At 46.4% G+C, this 16,184-nt stretch overlaps 1 protein-coding gene across 3 annotated transcripts in view; it reads left to right on the top strand.

The window, feature by feature from the left end:
- FBXO42 (F-box protein 42) overlaps positions 1-10,962 on the top strand; it is a 120,381-nt gene extending 109,419 nt beyond the window's left edge. For all 3 annotated transcript variants that reach the window (XM_010593078.2, XM_023552028.2, XM_010593079.3), the window contains 4 exons: positions 1,179-1,275; positions 1,762-1,818; positions 2,535-2,651; positions 3,133-10,962. In XM_010593078.2, coding sequence (XP_010591380.1) covers positions 1,179-1,275; positions 1,762-1,818; positions 2,535-2,651; positions 3,133-4,248 — 1,387 coding nt within the window. In that variant the 3' untranslated portion in view covers positions 4,249-10,962. The remainder of the gene's footprint in view (positions 1-1,178; positions 1,276-1,761; positions 1,819-2,534; positions 2,652-3,132) is intronic.
- Positions 10,963-16,184: the final 5,222 nt, after the last annotated feature.

Genomic DNA, 16,184 nt, shown 5'->3' with positions numbered 1-16,184 from the left:
CTTTGGGCTTTAGAGGAGAGAGGCAGATGGACGGGACAGGTGGAAATTGTGGACTCCCCAAATGGGGTGGATGCAGGGAGGATCAGGGAGGGGTGTAGGAGCAAGAAAACTATCAGGCTGTTCTCCTTCCTCTATCCTCTCCGCCTGTGGCTGTAACTGGCCAGCTCAGACCAGAGGCAATTTTTGTGATTCAGCATTAGCAGCAGTTTAGTCATTCCCCCTGTGCTCTGAAATGGAAGGTGGTGAGCTGTCAGCAATAAAGCCATTCCTTTATTCCTTTAAAGAGTACCTTGTAGACAGGGTACTCTTCATCATCATACTTTAAAACAGTTGTGGAGAGAGAGACTGGGAGCTGCCTCCAAATGAGAGGACTTAGGACTTGAGGTATTGGAGGCGTTGTTCCTATATTCCCGTGTGTGAGTAAGTGACCATAAAATAGTGACTGCCTTCCAGAAGCCTGTCCTTGCCATGCTGGTCCCTTGAGGTTTGGGAATGCCAATTTGCTTTTGATAAAGTTGTAGCGTTCATTAACCACTGTGACATTACTTTTTGTAGCCAGAATCAATAAATCCTTATAACTTCTGGACATTGATGGAGTTGCCTTTTGAACATTTTTTCTCTTTCTGGTGGTTTTTGCTTTTAAAAGACAATAGCTTGACCCATAGCTAGTTCCTGCTATCACCAAGTAACTTTTGCTTTTGATACTAGTGTGTGGCTACAGACATGACTCACGTGAGGCCGTATGGGACAGTGGAAAGCACAAAGGTTTGAGAGTCTCAAGATGGGTTCTAGGCAAAGAGGGGAGTTAAAATAATAGGTTAAGTGCTAACTATGAACATAGCACTTTGCTGGGCATCTTTATCAATATAACCTCATTCATACTAGCTCTTTAGAGTAGTAGAAGTATTTTCATTTTATAATTAAGGAAACCAGAGTTAGATTAAATTAAATGACTTGCCCAAGGTTGAAGAGCAGGAATTCCACAACAGACTTTCTGGCTTGGAAGCCCCTGAACTCTGCCAGTTGAATAGGCCATCTCTGAAGCCTCCTCCAGCACAGACATTCTGTGTGAAAGTGAAGATGGTGCAGGTTTCCCAGCGGGGCGCAGGCATCTGGAACGCCCCTACTTTTGTCCCCAGGACCTCCCACCTCCTTCATGCTATGTCCTTATTTCACAGGAGCAACGATGTCTGGGTCCTGGACCTCGAGCAGTGGGCGTGGTCCAAACCGAACATCTCCGGCCCTAGTCCTCATCCTCGAGGTGGCCAATCTCAGGTGCTTAGGAATTAAAATAACTATTCAACAAACAGTGTAGCATCTTTCAGTTAGGACGGGGGAGGGAGGAGGGAGCCAGGTAAGATGCCAATATGCACTAAGCCAAAGAGAGTTTATCATTCTTTGTTGCTGGTGTTTATTTTTCATCTTCTAATGGGCTATATTTATTTAGAGTGGGTTTATGTTACGCCTCTCCCTAAAGCAATTACTTTGCTATTTCATTTCTCAAGAGAACCCTGCATTTTCTGTGGTTGGCACTCTATTGTTAATATTTGATCAACAAAGTGTATATCCACTCAGGTGAATCATCAGGAATTTGTGCACAGAGATCAGAATTCACAAGGTTTCGGGAGAATGGAGACCTTATGATAACTGGAATACTCTCGTTTGGGAACTGGTTAGACGATTTTCACATACTGCTGAAGCATAGGAAGACGGATACCTTTGTATATCTTTGTAGGTTTATTGTAAACTTCTCCTTCCCAGATTGTCATAGATGATGCGACTATTTTAATCCTCGGAGGGTGTGGCGGTCCCAATGCTGTGAGTATTGCTTATGTGGCATTCTTATTCACATGCTGTTAAATGTTCAAAACTTGCTTCTTCTGTTTCGTTTTGTAAGTGTGTCCAAGACCATTTCCGCGGCTTTTCCTTACAGAATGCCTTTTCCAACTTGAGTAGGTAGCCTGCTATTTTTTAGCCTTTTTCTCCAACTTTTGGTGGGAGAGGTGGGAATGGTTTTGATTGGAGACATTTGTCTCTTGAGTATTCCTATCGTCCTATCCTCAGAAAAAAAGAAAAATTTTTTTTTTTATCCTCACTTTAGGCTATGAGGTTTGCTGGTATTATCTTTTCAAGGAGGTGGAACAGAAAAGCAGGTTGAGATCTGTTGGATTCCACATGGAATTTATTTAATAATATAGATTCAGAAAGTTATAGACATGTATTATCTTCCCTCTCTCCCACCCCCAAATACACACACACACACACACACACACACAAAACCACGGGCAAGATTCAAAACCACTCATGATCGTTTCATGAGTGCTAGGCTGGTGGTAAGATGAGGGAAGGAAGGCGGGAATGAAAGCATGAATGAATGCATGTACAACCGAACGAATAACCGAGGATTTTGCTTTCCTTTCTGAAGGGCCCACCTGCTTTCTAGACCAGACAGCACAGCTTTGAGACTCTAGCCCTGTGTGTGTGTGTTGTAACGTGTAGTGCATTTGAGTCTACTGCTGGACCTTCTCTTACAGCTGTTCAAGGATGCCTGGTTGCTGCACATACACTCAGGTCCCTGGGCCTGGCAGCCGCTCAAGGTAGAAAATGAAGATCATGGGGCCCCAGAACTGTGGTGCCACCCAGCTTGCCGGGTAAGCAAGGAATTGATGGGCCAGTGGGAGATAATGTCCTAAAGTGTAAAATCAAATTAATTTGTCAAATTACAAATGAAATGTGTATAGAAATAGAAAGTACCTTGGTGTCATAAAAGAGATGCACATAAATCGTAGGTCCTTTGGCATTTCTCTCGTATGTGAGCTCTACCAGATAACTTAACGTGGGTCCCACTCATCCTTTAAGTTCCAGTTGCAAGCATCTCTTTGTGAAACTGTCCCCAGAGTACCTTAAATTCCACCCCTATTCTTTGGACATAACTCTAGTGATAGCACATGTCACACTAAAGCAATGAATTATTCCCGTGTTTGTCCCCTTCTAGTCTCATTTTTATCTCTATATCTCAGGTACCTACAAAATGCCTGGCATATTCTCTGTGTTCATTATAAAATGTTTGGTGGTTGAATGGGTGGTCAAAGTTGTACAAGAGTCCGTGAGCACATACTGTTTGTCTTCCAGGTGGGGCAGTGTGTGGTGGTCTTCAGCCAAGCTCCTAGTGGAAGAGCCCCACTGAGCCCCAGTTTGAACTCTCGCCCGTCACCTATCAGTGCCACTCCTCCAGCCCTGGTTCCTGACACCCGAGAGTACCGTTCTCAGTCTCCAGTAAGGAGTATGGATGAAGCTCCTTGTGTTAACGGCCGCTGGGGAACACTGAGGCCCAGGGCTCAAAGGCAAACCCCCTCAGGTTCCCGGGAAGGGAGTCTTTCCCCAGCCAGAGGAGATGGCTCTCCCATCCTCAATGGTGGAAGTTTATCTCCAGGAACAGCAGCTGTAGGTGGGTCTTCCTTGGACAGCCCTGTGCAGGCCATATCTCCAAGCACTCCTTCTGCTGCTGAAGGATATGACCTAAAAATGGGACTTTCTGTGACCCCTCGACGAGGATCACTGCCAGATCAGAAAGATCTGAGGTTAGGATCAATAGATCTGAATTGGGATCTCAAACCCACTTCCAGTAGCAGTCATATGGATGGCGTTGACAACAGGACAGTTGGGGGAAGTGTGAGACACCCTCCTGAACAGACGAATGGTGTGCATACCCCACCACACGTGGCCAGTGCCCTCGCAGGGGCTGTCTCCCCAGGTGCCCTGCGTCGGAGTCTGGAAGCTATCAAAGCAATGTCATCCAAAGGCCCCTCGGCCTCTGCGGCATTAAGTCCTCCTCTGGGGTCTTCTCCAGGCTCCCCTGGGAGCCAGAGCCTGAGCAGTGGAGAAACAGTGCCCATCCCCCGCCCGGGGCCTGCTCAAGGGGACGGACATTCCTTACCTCCCATTGCCCGCCGTCTGGGCCACCACCCTCCACAGTCCCTAAATGTTGGCAAACCCCTGTACCAGAGTATGAACTGCAAGCCCATGCAGATGTACGTGCTGGACATTAAAGACACCAAGGAGAAGGGGCGGGTCAAATGGAAAGTATTTAATAGCAGTTCTGTGGTCGGACCTCCGGAAACCAGCCTGCATACAGTGGTGCAAGGCAGGGGTGAACTCATCATATTTGGAGGGCTCATGGACAAGAAACAGAATGTGAAATACTATCCAAAAACAAACGCCTTGTACTTTGTGCGAGCAAAGAGATAATATGTTCTAAACCCCTTTCCCTTTCTGTGGCTTTTAATTTGGAATTTTCCAGTGTGCAAGCATTTGGACTGAGAATTGGGAAAACAAAGAACAAAATTATTCCCATAAACCAAAACCCCATTTCCCAACCTAACTCACTTCAGGCTGGGATCAAATCTCCATAAGAAGAAAATTATATATAAATATATATATATATATATTATATAGCCAATTCTGTTTACAAAAGGGGAGAGATCTCCGTCCTGGTTCAGATAAAATTGTTGCTGTGTTTTAGCAGAGGCTGTGCTGCCTTTTTCTACTTTGCTGGTAACTAGACCAAGAATTTAGGGAACAGACTAATATCAGTAACTTTCCGAAAGAAACTGAAGAGCGCCCCATAAGTCTTTATGTGGCCTTTTCGGAGATAGAAAAAGAAAGGGCATGTGTAAGGTATAAAGGTGGAGGTTTTCAGATCCACGTGCTTCAGGTGCTGGCAGGGTAAAAGTAACCTATAAAAAACTGTTCTTCCCCTTCTCTTAAAATCATTGAGGAACTGTGAAAACTTCTCTTTGAGGGAATGCCCTGTGTCTGGCCTCATTCTGCCCTTTATCACTGGGGAAAGTTACTGAATGAGAAATTTGGTTCCACATTTGTGTGCCAGGATCATGGTAAAGCAGTGTTCAGGCAGCTGACACCTGTCTGCCTAGTCCGTTGGTCTTTTGAGTGCTCCCTACATGTCTCAGAAAACATTTGGTGTCTGATTGTGGAATTTTCTGACAATCATATTTGGTTGCAAGTTGCCAAAAACCACATTTGCTGTCCCTTTTCATTCCCAAAACTTGGTCCCTGGAGGCTGCCTTTTCCATTTGTAAACTTTTTTGTTTTTGGTATACGTAAACTTGATAAGCCCTAAATCTTTCTGACTTTCTGTTTCTTTTACAAAGCCCAGGTGCCAGGAGAAATAGGACACTTCTTAGAAATATTTCTAGAACTCTTTTCCTGGTGTCACTAGGGAACCAGTAGAGAATTCCAAAATGCCAGTATCATGATAGATCCTTAAAGCACCAAAAGATACTGTTTTTTCCCTATGGACTTCCTTTTACTTCTGGAATATGTTGGGCACACCCACCGTATTTGTTGAATGTAGAAATTGATCCTGGAAGGGCATACCAACACAGTTCCTTCCAGAAACTATTTTTTCCCTTGTTGTGAACATGCATTTTCTGCCTGGCTGTTGAACCCGTGATCAGGCTGCATACCAGGTACTTGATCCATGACGCATGGCCAACCTCGAGAGCAGCTCCATCCTTTGTGCTTGTCTTGTCGCATGTCACCCAAATAGGGCTTGAATTTTCACTTTCTCTTCATTCAGAGATAAGGTACATCCAAGTAGAGCATTTCTTTGGGTGCTGCAGGAAATCATAAGGTTATCAGTCTCTGAACCATGCCCTAGACATAGGAAATGTCAGAATAAGTACATTTCAAATGGTACCATGTACATGTGGCTTTTTGGTGGTTTCTCATCCGTGGAAAGAGAATTTTTGTTTTGCCTTTCGAATTTAAATTTAGATTTCAAAACATTGCATTTCCCACCCTCCTGTTTTCTTGTTAGCATTTCCCAGGCACAAGCCTGCTTCAGCTGGCCCTGGGTCCTGGCTCCCAGCCAGCACTTAGCAGTCTTTCTGTTAAGTGTGTTTTCTCCTGTGACATCATGTTGAATCCTTTCCTCGAACCATCACCTTTTATAGTGTGGTCTTGGTAGAAAAACCCTCCTGGTGACAGGCCCAGGAAAGGGCCAGCTCCTGGAGACGGGTGTGTGTCCCAGAAACTGTTTCACATGCCCCATTAGATGAGGAAACTACCATGTGCCTACTCACTGTGGTGTCCAACTGCTTGAAGCATAGCACTTGGCTTTCCAGACTCCCTGCTCTGGGGCTGTTGCCAGTCCTTCCTTGGCAAAGACTGTTAGATCATGTAGAGTCCGTACTCACAAGAGCAATCTAGCCCAGAAGTTTAGCAATTTAGACATTATTGCTATTCTGAACCTTGCATATGACATTGCGTTTGTTCACGGATAATGCCTCCAAACTCAATTACTATTTAAATATAAAGTATTTGGAAGCCTGAAGGTTCGGAATCTCAACTCTGTAATCTTTCCCTTTGTCCTGTGGCCTTCCTAAGCCAGCTGTTAACCTGGTCTGCTTTCCCCAAGTAGGGAGGCAACAGAGATGACAATTCTCTTGGAAAGTAGCCCAGTTCCTCTGCCTCTGAACTCTTTGGCATCCCTGTATTACCCACACCACTGGGAACCAGACTGTCTGTTTACAGCTCTTTAAGAAAACTGCCTCGTCTGCACCTGGTGGTGTTGGTCTTGGTGGCTCCTGGGCACCGCGGGCGTGTACCTTGGGAGAACAACTCAGCGCAGTCAAGGCAATTGTGTCCTCAGGCCCTCGTGAGGCAGTGTGCATGGTGGAACTTCACGTGTCTCAGCTGAGGTGAACACTCCACAGCGCTGTGGATGCTTTGTTAGATAGATTTAACCACAACTCTGCTTTTGACAGGACACCGATTTTGTCTTAAAAGTTGCTGAGAAAAATGAGATGATATTTTTTTTTTTACACCCTCAGGAGCACCTAAAGCAAATATTTATCAGTATTTAAGTATTTAAAATACATTTTGTTTCTACTTGAAGCTTTAACCCTCTTCCATTCCTGCAAGTGTGCCTTCGAGAGCCCCCACGTCAGATTGACTTCACTGACCACTTTGTTGGCCTCTTGTGCGAATCATCGTCTCTTCCTACCCTCCTGGACAGTGCTCCCTGTTCTCTCACTTCACAGGTTGTGCAGCAGAGAGGGTTCTGTACTTTGGTTGCGTCTTTCCACACTTGGGTGGTGGGCTCACAACCTCACCCTATCCCCACATTGTGGGAGCACAAATTAGGTGTTGAAACAAGATTAAATTTAGTTTTAAGGCAATACTGGGCTTACTCTCCTTCCAGCCAAATCTGCAAGTCGATTTTAGTGTTTGAGTTTTATAGCAAGAGCTGAAACCGTAACTATCCTAGGAACTGTATCGGAACTCTTTTTAAAAAAGAAGAGGAGGAAGAAAGAAAACCAACTTAAGAAGTCTTGACCTTTGAGGACAGAAAGCCACCAGGCAATGGCTTCTGCTTTGCTTCTTTCTTTCCCCTGAAAAGTGATATTCCTGGTTGGCTTGTCTGTCTGCCCTTTATCCTTGTGATGATCCTGGCATGGTGATGTGCTCTGCTTTGCGATATTCCTGGTCTCTTACCAGTGCACATGTCGGTGGGGAGGATCTGAACACATGCCAGGCGCAAGGAAGCCGAGCTTCAAGGCCCATGTCCTGTGCAGCCTCCCCGTGAACTGCAGAAGGCATGTTCTGCATTGTCACCAGTAAGTGGCTCCCTCTCACCAGGTTCATTATCAAGTGAGACAAACCTCTGCACCCTCTCTACTCGCTCTGCTCCCCTCCCACCAACCAGGGTTCATGCCAGTGCACACCCATTGTGCCCTGGCCAAGCCGGTGCTGTGAGTGATGTTCCCATACAGCTCAGGGGTCCCAGGTGGCTTACCCTGAGATAGTCATTTTAGGCACATAACAGTGTAGGAATGAAAAGTGGATTTCATTGATATTTAAATCTGTGTCAATTTCATTTTTTGTTAATGTTTTCCCCTGATGACTTTTTAGCAATTTAACAAATAAAACAAAACAGACAGAATTGTCTTAACTGTCTTATTGGTGTTAAAAAAAAAAAAAAAAGTGTTGCGATAGATATCAGTTGAGGTTAGAGACTGAAGTTGGAAGTAACTGGGAAGACGTTCCTTCTGGGAGGGTTGTGTTTGTGGGCGGAGGTGGAGAGTCACCCTTCCTTGGGGACAGAGTAAAGCAGCTCTCTCCATCAGGCTTGAAAGTCTTGGTGTCCCAGAGCCTCAGCACCACTCTGTGATGGAGACCCAAGAAAGGTGATGAGCTTGGAGCAGAGGCCCAGGTGCCGAGACACCATCAGCACCACCTGGCCTCCGGAGCAAAGGTGAAGATCTAGGGTCCTAGAGTCTTGAAGCGGCATAACAAATGGTGGCTGGGAACACAGGCCTGAAGCCTGAGGTGTGTGGTCTAATCCTGGCTTCCCCTACTTACTGCTTAACCTTGGATAAAAGTGATCGCATCTAATTCACACTTGAAAAAAATAGGCACAATTTGGGGATCTTAAAAGAAAGGGTCGGGCTCAGTGTATAAATTATTAGGAACATGTCCCTACCAGGAATTGTGCATGTGTGTCAATGCAGTTATCTGAGTCATGTCAACCATGAGAACCCCTGAGGCTTTTGCCTCCCAGTAGCTATAACAGCTGCTACCACAAATCAGATCAAACACTGTCTCAGCTATTTAGTCTCCCGTTGGGCAACTTGGTTCTTTGGTTTATCAGTTGAGTCTGGCATCTGGCACATAAGGCAGTTCCACGTCAACTCAAGGGCACACTTAGGTGGCTGCCAATCTGCTCACCAAGTTACTGTCCTGAGAGGCCAGTGTGGGCACCTGGGATTATGAGCCACAGTCCTGAAGCCTCCTGCTGAATATATGCCGCCTTCTCATATCTGTGGGCCTTCGTGCCGAGGAAAGGTACATTCTTTTCACTCAACTCCTCGTCTGGGCTCAGGTGTTAGAGGCCAAGAGTTGCCATTCCAGCTGCACATTGTGTTTCCCAAGCGACAGAATGAAACTTCCTTTTCTAAAAGTATGTTGTCTGCTGCTGGCTGTTCCTTCTGCCATACTCTGGGGCATCTAGCAAACCAGATCATAGTCTGAGGAAGAGCCTTGTGTGGTAAAGGGCTAAAAACGGTGTCCCAGGAAGAGTGCTGGCAGCTCCTGAGATGTTGGTAGTCGGGTTAGAATAAGTGTTTTGAGTGCTTCCACCATTGCCCTTGTGGAAGGGTTGGACTTGCTCCTTCTGTGTCCATTGGGATGAACAAGGTACAGTGGTTAGAAGCTTTAGGGAAGAAATCTCAGGGTCATTTGGAGAATTTTGTTACAGTCAGAGCTGTATGTAACAGTGGGACTGGGATACCAGAGAAGTACCAAGTTCTGCATCGCCGGAGGAATTCACGCGTAACTGGAGAGTCAGTCTATGAATATTGTAAAGGAGGTGATGTTAGATGGGTTGTGTGCCAGTGGTGATAGGTCACGCCTGGCGAAGACCTACATGCCAGGCCCTCAAGGCGGGTCAGTCTACTAAGGCTCCGTGACAGCATTCTGACCAGGAAGGAGAGTTGGGATTTGGACCCAATTCCATCCATGCCACAGGCCGTGCCTCTAGTCACTGATGCTCCTGTTGTGAAAGTGCTCAGAACATAAGACTGCAACGTGACCAGCCCAGGCCAGAGATTGGGCAGGAGCAGAGAGCAGGAGACTTGTTGAGTGGGGAGAAACACAGCTCCAAGAAAACCCAGGATTCACCACTGCCTTTCTGTGCCATGGCAGAGCACAGCACTGCCTAGCCAGGGCTTTTGGTTTTTTGGATATTACAGGGTTAGGAGCTAGCCCAAGTGGCGTAGTGGTTAAAGCAGTCAGCTGCTAACTGAAAGGTCAGTGGTTCAAACTCACTAGCTGCTCCACGGGAGAGAGATGTGGCAGCCTGCTTCCATAAAGATTTATAGCCTTGGAAATCTTCTTGGGCAGCCCTACTCTGTCCTATACAGTCCCTATGAGTCAGAATCGACTCAACAGTAGTGGGTTTGGTTTTTTGTTTTTAGGGGCTAGGGGCCCGTGCACACTGGGGCCTAAATGACGACCTAGCCAAAGAAGGGTCAGCACCACGCTGTCCTCTCTCCTTCCTGGGTCTTCGCACCTCTTCAGCTGGCCCTTCGGGGAGGCAGTGCAGGAAGCACTGACTCAGACTGGAGAGCAAGGCCATTTGGGCTTGCACGTGTCGCTACTGTAAGCTGGCTCTCAGGTGTCTGCTAACCCCAGGCTTGGGGCTGTGCCTCACAACACCCCATCTCTGGGGATCCTGGGAAAATTCTCTGGCAGGGGTGGGCTTTGGGCACCCACAAGTCCAGGCAGGACAGAAGGTATCCCTCAACATCCTGCCCACTGACAGGCTTATAGTGCTGCCGCACGGGACTGGGGCTTAGCCATGCTTCTCTACCCGTTCACCTCCCCCGCCACCCCTTGGCAGGGGAGCATCGCCAGCTAAGTTCTGCCCTCTGCTCTCAATGGCCATTACTACCCCTCCTCCCTACAATATTATCACAGACAAACTGGCTGGCCTGAGGTAATGAGTTCATCATTACTGGATGTGTTCAAACAGACTGGTTACTTGCAGAAGGGGGGAAATGATGGAACTGATCTTACACAGCAGATAAAGAATGGGACCAAAGGGCTCCTACATCCCCTCTCAATTCTTGAGATTTAGTTCTGTGGACTCAGAAGGGGCTATTGGAGAAATAGCAGGACAGGGACATAGGCACAGGCTTTGGACCATAACAGGCCTGGAACCAAAAGCTGGCTCTGCTCTGTAACACCTGGGGTTTCCTAAGTCACAAAACAACAAAAGAGTTGGTTCTGTCACTAAGCTAGATTAAGTCATCCCCCTTCTCTAGCCTCAGTTTTATCAGTAAATGCAGTAACGCCAGCCTCACAGGTTAGCATGCTGGCAGAAGTCAGGAACTGTTAATTTGCAGGATGAATGTAATTCCCCAGAAGGGCATCTGAGGGCACCCTGTGAAAGGCTTTGAGTCCTGAACATTCTGCCAGGCAGGCTTGAGTAGGAAACCGGACAGGCAGGAGGGGAAAAGTACTTGTCCATTCCTTCCCTTCCTCTGCCAGTAGATCCTGGGTGGGAACCCCTACCCTGGCCTCTGCTGCACTCCTGCTCCCGAACCCTGTCCCCAGGCAGGCCCGCCTGTCTGCTCTGCCCCAGCCTCCAGCTGTGGAAAAGCCTGTTTCCCTGTAGGGCCGGGCTCTGAACTCAGTCTCTGTCAGCATGCACACAGCCAAGCTGATGTCTTAAGTAAATGCCTGAGAGCCCTGACAGAGAGAGCCTACCTGCTTGCCTGCCACTGCAGGGAAGAGGAGGACAGGGGCTGGGCCTCACCTGGTAGAGGCCAGGAGGAAGCCGTGACTGAGATCCTTCCTTCCCAACATGCATGCCCTGGGCGTCTTCTGACTCCATTGGAGGCGCTTACAGCCTAGTCACAAACCAGGGAGATGTCACCCTGGGCTGAACAAAGATGCCAGATCCTGAGCTTCTGAGGTCACAAGGCACAGTCCAGGTATCACACTAAAAAGATCCAAAAGGAGATGCCATGAGGAGAACCATCTGCAGCCAACAAAGCAGCCCGGGGCGGGTTGGTTGGTTGGGAAGCCAGAGAGCTAAGAAGTTGGTCTTCCTGCCTTGTCACGACTGTGCTAAACTGAGGCAGGGGCAGATGAGGATATATCCTTCCTGGGAGATCCAGGATGGGTGGGAGCTAGAACTCCCCTCTCCCAGATGGGGTTCTGGGGGTCAGTCATGGAGATGTTTGCAGGTCCACAGGCCTGAGGGAGACTGGAAGGATAGACTTTCCCTGTGCCCAGGAAGGGCACAGAAGAGCTATGGGAGGACTGGCATGTCCAGAGGGGCCAGTGTTGGGGGCTGTGGACAATACAGCGTGATCTGTGTGGACTGGATGACCGGAGTTCCCCCGGGGATCACCACATCCTCAGATGTAGTGGGGAGAGGCCCACAACCTGACGCCACACTGGAAGGAGAGAGCACGTTTGACTGAGTCCAGCACGGGGGTAGGGCCATGGCACAGGTAAAAGGAGAGGGTTCTCTCTGGAGCAGGAGGCCTGAGAATACCAAACAAGAGAGAGAGAGGGCAGCCAAAGAGTGGGTGCCCTGCCCCAGCCATTCTTCCCTGGCATTTGGGTAAGCCTCCCCCCACCCCATACTGAACATGAGCCTGAGAAGTCAGGGGCCAGAGATGGCAAGAAACAACCTTGAAGAGATTGAGTTGTTAAGCTGTAGAGAATGAGATATGACTGAATTTAAATTTGTCAGAAATTTACTGGATTAAAATGTCTGCATCAGGGAACAGAGGCTCAGAGACAGATTAAACTGAGTCAGAGGAAATGAAGTTCCATTTCTTAAATATCTGAGTCTGACTATAAAAACTTGTATTCATTCCAAGTAGGAGATAAGTTGGATTAAGTGTTTGGCAACCCCAAGAACCACAGATGAAATAAGATTATGGCAAGTGACAGAGGGAGTGGGGAAGGAAAGGTGTTCCAGTAGAGGGAACAGCCTGTGCAAAGGTACAGAATTCTGAGCATGACTGGCCCTCTTGGGAGTGCTGAAAAGGTCTGGGTGGCTGGAGCAGAAGGATGGGGAAGGTCTGGAAAATGGACTGGAGAAGAGTAAGATGATAGACAGGGCCCAGAATGGGAGTCCAGACCAAGGCAGTGGCAGGGAGGAGAAGACATAATCAAGAAATGTTTAGGGAGAAAATCTCCCAGTCTTTGGTGACTGATTGAATCTAGGGGTGCAGGAAGAGGTGTCTTGCCAGCACTCGTTCCTACATTAAGCAAATAGAGACCCTGCTTGATCACAAAGGCAAGCAAGATGCATTGATAATTATGCGTGATTGAAATGCAAAAGTTGGAAACAAAGAAGAAGGATCTGTAGTTGGAAAATATAGCCTTGGTAATAGAAACGATGGCAGAGACCACATGACAGAATTTTGCAAGACCAATGACTTTTTCATTGCAAATACCTTTTTCACCAACATAAACAGCAGCTATACACATGGACCTCACCAGACAGAATACACAGGAATCAAATTGATTACATCTATGGAAAGAGACCATGGAAAAGCTCAGTAATATCAGTCAGAACAAGGCCAGGGCCAACTGCAGAACAGACCATCTAATTGCTCATATACAAGTTCAAGTGGGAGCTGAAAACAAGCCCATGAGAGCCAATATAGGACCTTGAGTATATCCCACCTGAATTTAGAAACCATTTCAAGAACAGATTTGATGCATTGAACACTAATGACTGAAGATCAGACGAGTTGTGGAATGATATCAAGGACATCGTACATGAAGAAAGCAAAAAGTCATTTAAAAGACAGGAAAGAAAGAAAAGACCAAAATGAATGTCAGAAGCGACTCTGAAACTTGCTGTTGAACATAACAAAAAAAAAAAAAAAACTTGCTGTTGAACATAGAGTAGCTAAACCGAATGGAAGAAATGATGAAGTAACAGAGCTGAACAGAAGATTTCAAAGGGCAGCTCAGGAAGACAAAGTAAAAGTATTATAATGAAATGTGCAAAGACCTGGAGTTAGAAGACCAAAAGGGAAAACACGCTCAGCATTTTTCAAGCTGAATGATGTAAAGAAAAAATTCAAGACTCAAGTTTCAATATTCAGGGATTCTATGGGCAAAATATTGAATGATGCAGGAAGCATAAAAAGAACATGGAAGGAATACACAGAATCACGGTACTAAAAGAATTGGTCAACAGTCAACCATTTCAGGAGGAAGCATGTGATCAAGAACTGATGGTATTAGAGAAAGAAGTCCACGCTGTACTGAAGGCAGTGGCAAAACACAAGACTCCAGGAATCAACGAAATACCGATTGAGATGTTTCAACAAATGGATGCAGTGCTAAAGGTGCTCCCTTGTCTATGTCAAGAAATTTGGAAGATAGCTACCTGGCCAACAGATTGAAAAAGATCCATATTTGTGCCCTTTCCAAAGAAAACTGATCCAACAGAATGCAGAAATTATCAAAAAAATATCACTATCACATACAAGTAAAATTTTACTGAAGATCATTCAAAAATGGTTGCAGCAGTACATCAACTGGGAACTGCCAGAAATTCAAGCTGGATTCAAAAGAGAACGTGGAATGAGGGATATCATTGCTGATGTCAGATGGATCTTGCTGAAAGCAGAGAATGCCGGAAAGATGTTTTATTGACGATGCAAAGGTTTTCGGCTGTATGAGTCATAACAAATTATGGATAACATTGTGAAGAATGGGAATTCCAGAACACTTAATTGTGCTCATGAGGAACCTGTACGTAGACCAAGAGGCAGTTGTTTGAGCAGAACAAGGGGATACTGCGTGGTTTAAAGTCAGGAAAGGTTTGTGTCAGGGTTGTATCCTTTCACCATACTTATTCATTCTGTGTGCTGAGCAAATAACCAGAGAAGCTGGACTATATGAAGAAGAAAGCAGCATCAGGATTGGAGGAAGACTCATTAACCACCTTCGATACACAGATGACACAAACTTGCTTGCTGAAAGTGAAGAAGACTTGAAGTACTTACTGATGAAGATCAAAGACTACAGCCTTCAGTATGGATAACATCTCAGCATAAAGCAAATAGAAACCCTCACAACTGGACCAATAAGCAACATCATGGTTAATGGAGAAAAAAATTGAATTTCTCAAGGATTTCATTTTACTTGGATCCACAATCAATGCCCATGGAAACAGCAGTCAAGAAATCAAATGATGTATTGCACTGGGCAAATCTGCTGCAAAAGACCTCTTTAAAGTGTTCAAAAGCAAAGATGTTACCTTGAGGACTAAGGTGCGCCTGAACCAAGCCATGGTTTTTTTCTGTGTGTGTGCTTTAAGTGAAAGTTCACAAATCAAGTCCGTCTCTCATACAAAAATTTATCTACACCTTGCTATATACTCCTAGTTGCTCTCCCCCTAATGAGACAGCACACTTCATCTCTCCACCCTGTATTCCCGTGACCATTCAGCCAGCTTCCATTTTCTGCTGCCTTCTCATCTCCCCTCCAGACAGGAGCTGCCCACATAGTCTCATGTGTCTACTTGAGCGAAGAAGCTTACTCGTCACCAGTATCATTTTCTGTCTCGTAGTCCAATCCCTGTCTGAAGAGTTGGCTTTGGGAATGGTTCCAGTCTTGGGCTAACAGAAGTACTGGGGACCATGACCTCCGGAGTCCTTCTAGTCTCAGTCAGACCATTAAGTTTGGTCTATACAAGAATTTGAGGTCTGCATCCCACTGCTGTCGCCATGGTATTTTTAATCACCTCATATGCATGGGAAAGCTGGACAATGAATAAGGAAGACCGAAGAAGAATTGATACCTTTGAATTACCATGTTGGCGAAGAATATTGAATATACCATGGACTGCCAGAAGAAGAAACAAATCTGTCTTGGAAGAAGTACAGCCAGAAAGCTACTTAGAAGCGAGGATGGTAAGACTTCGTCTCACATACTTTGGTCATGTTGTCAGGAGGGACCAGTCCCTGGAGAAGGACATTGTGCTTGGTAAAGTAGAAGGTCAGTGAAAAAGAGGAAGACCTTCAACGAGATGGACTGACACACTGGCTACAACAGTGGGCTCAAACATAGCAACAATTGTAAGGGTGGCACAGGACGGGGCAGTCTTTTGTTCTCTTGTATATAGGGTCATTATGAGTTGGAACCAGGTTGACGGTACCTAACAACAACAACAACTGTGTGCCAGGTGCTGTCTCTGCCCTATGGAGTTTACATTCTAGGCATGGGGGGGACAGATAGATGTGTAAACAACTAAGCAGGATCATTCCAGATGGTGGCGAGTACCATGAAGAAAATAAAAACGGACATGACTACATACGATGCAGTTGGCTCATCAGGGAAGACTTTCCTGAGGAGGTGACATTTCAGCTGAGACCTGAATAAAAGAAGCCAGCCAGGGTAAGATCAGGGGGAAGAGCATACCAGGCAGAGGGAACAGCAAGAACAGAGACCCTGAGGCAGACACGAAGTTGACAGGTTCAAGGAAGAGAGAAAAGGCCTGTGTGGCTGAAGTATGTGAGGGAGGGGAGTGGGCAGGGGGGTCTGTGGGCCAGGTAAGGGGAGTGGACTTTATTCTAGATGCAGTGGGAAGCCATTGGAGGGGCTTGTCTTAGGCTGGG

Source organism: Loxodonta africana, chromosome 3 (assembly GCF_030014295.1).
Source record: "Loxodonta africana isolate mLoxAfr1 chromosome 3, mLoxAfr1.hap2, whole genome shotgun sequence".
NCBI classification, from domain to species: domain Eukaryota; kingdom Metazoa; phylum Chordata; class Mammalia; order Proboscidea; family Elephantidae; genus Loxodonta; species Loxodonta africana.
Note: the sequence above shows the minus strand (reverse complement) of the source record. Positions and strands in the feature narration are given on the sequence as shown.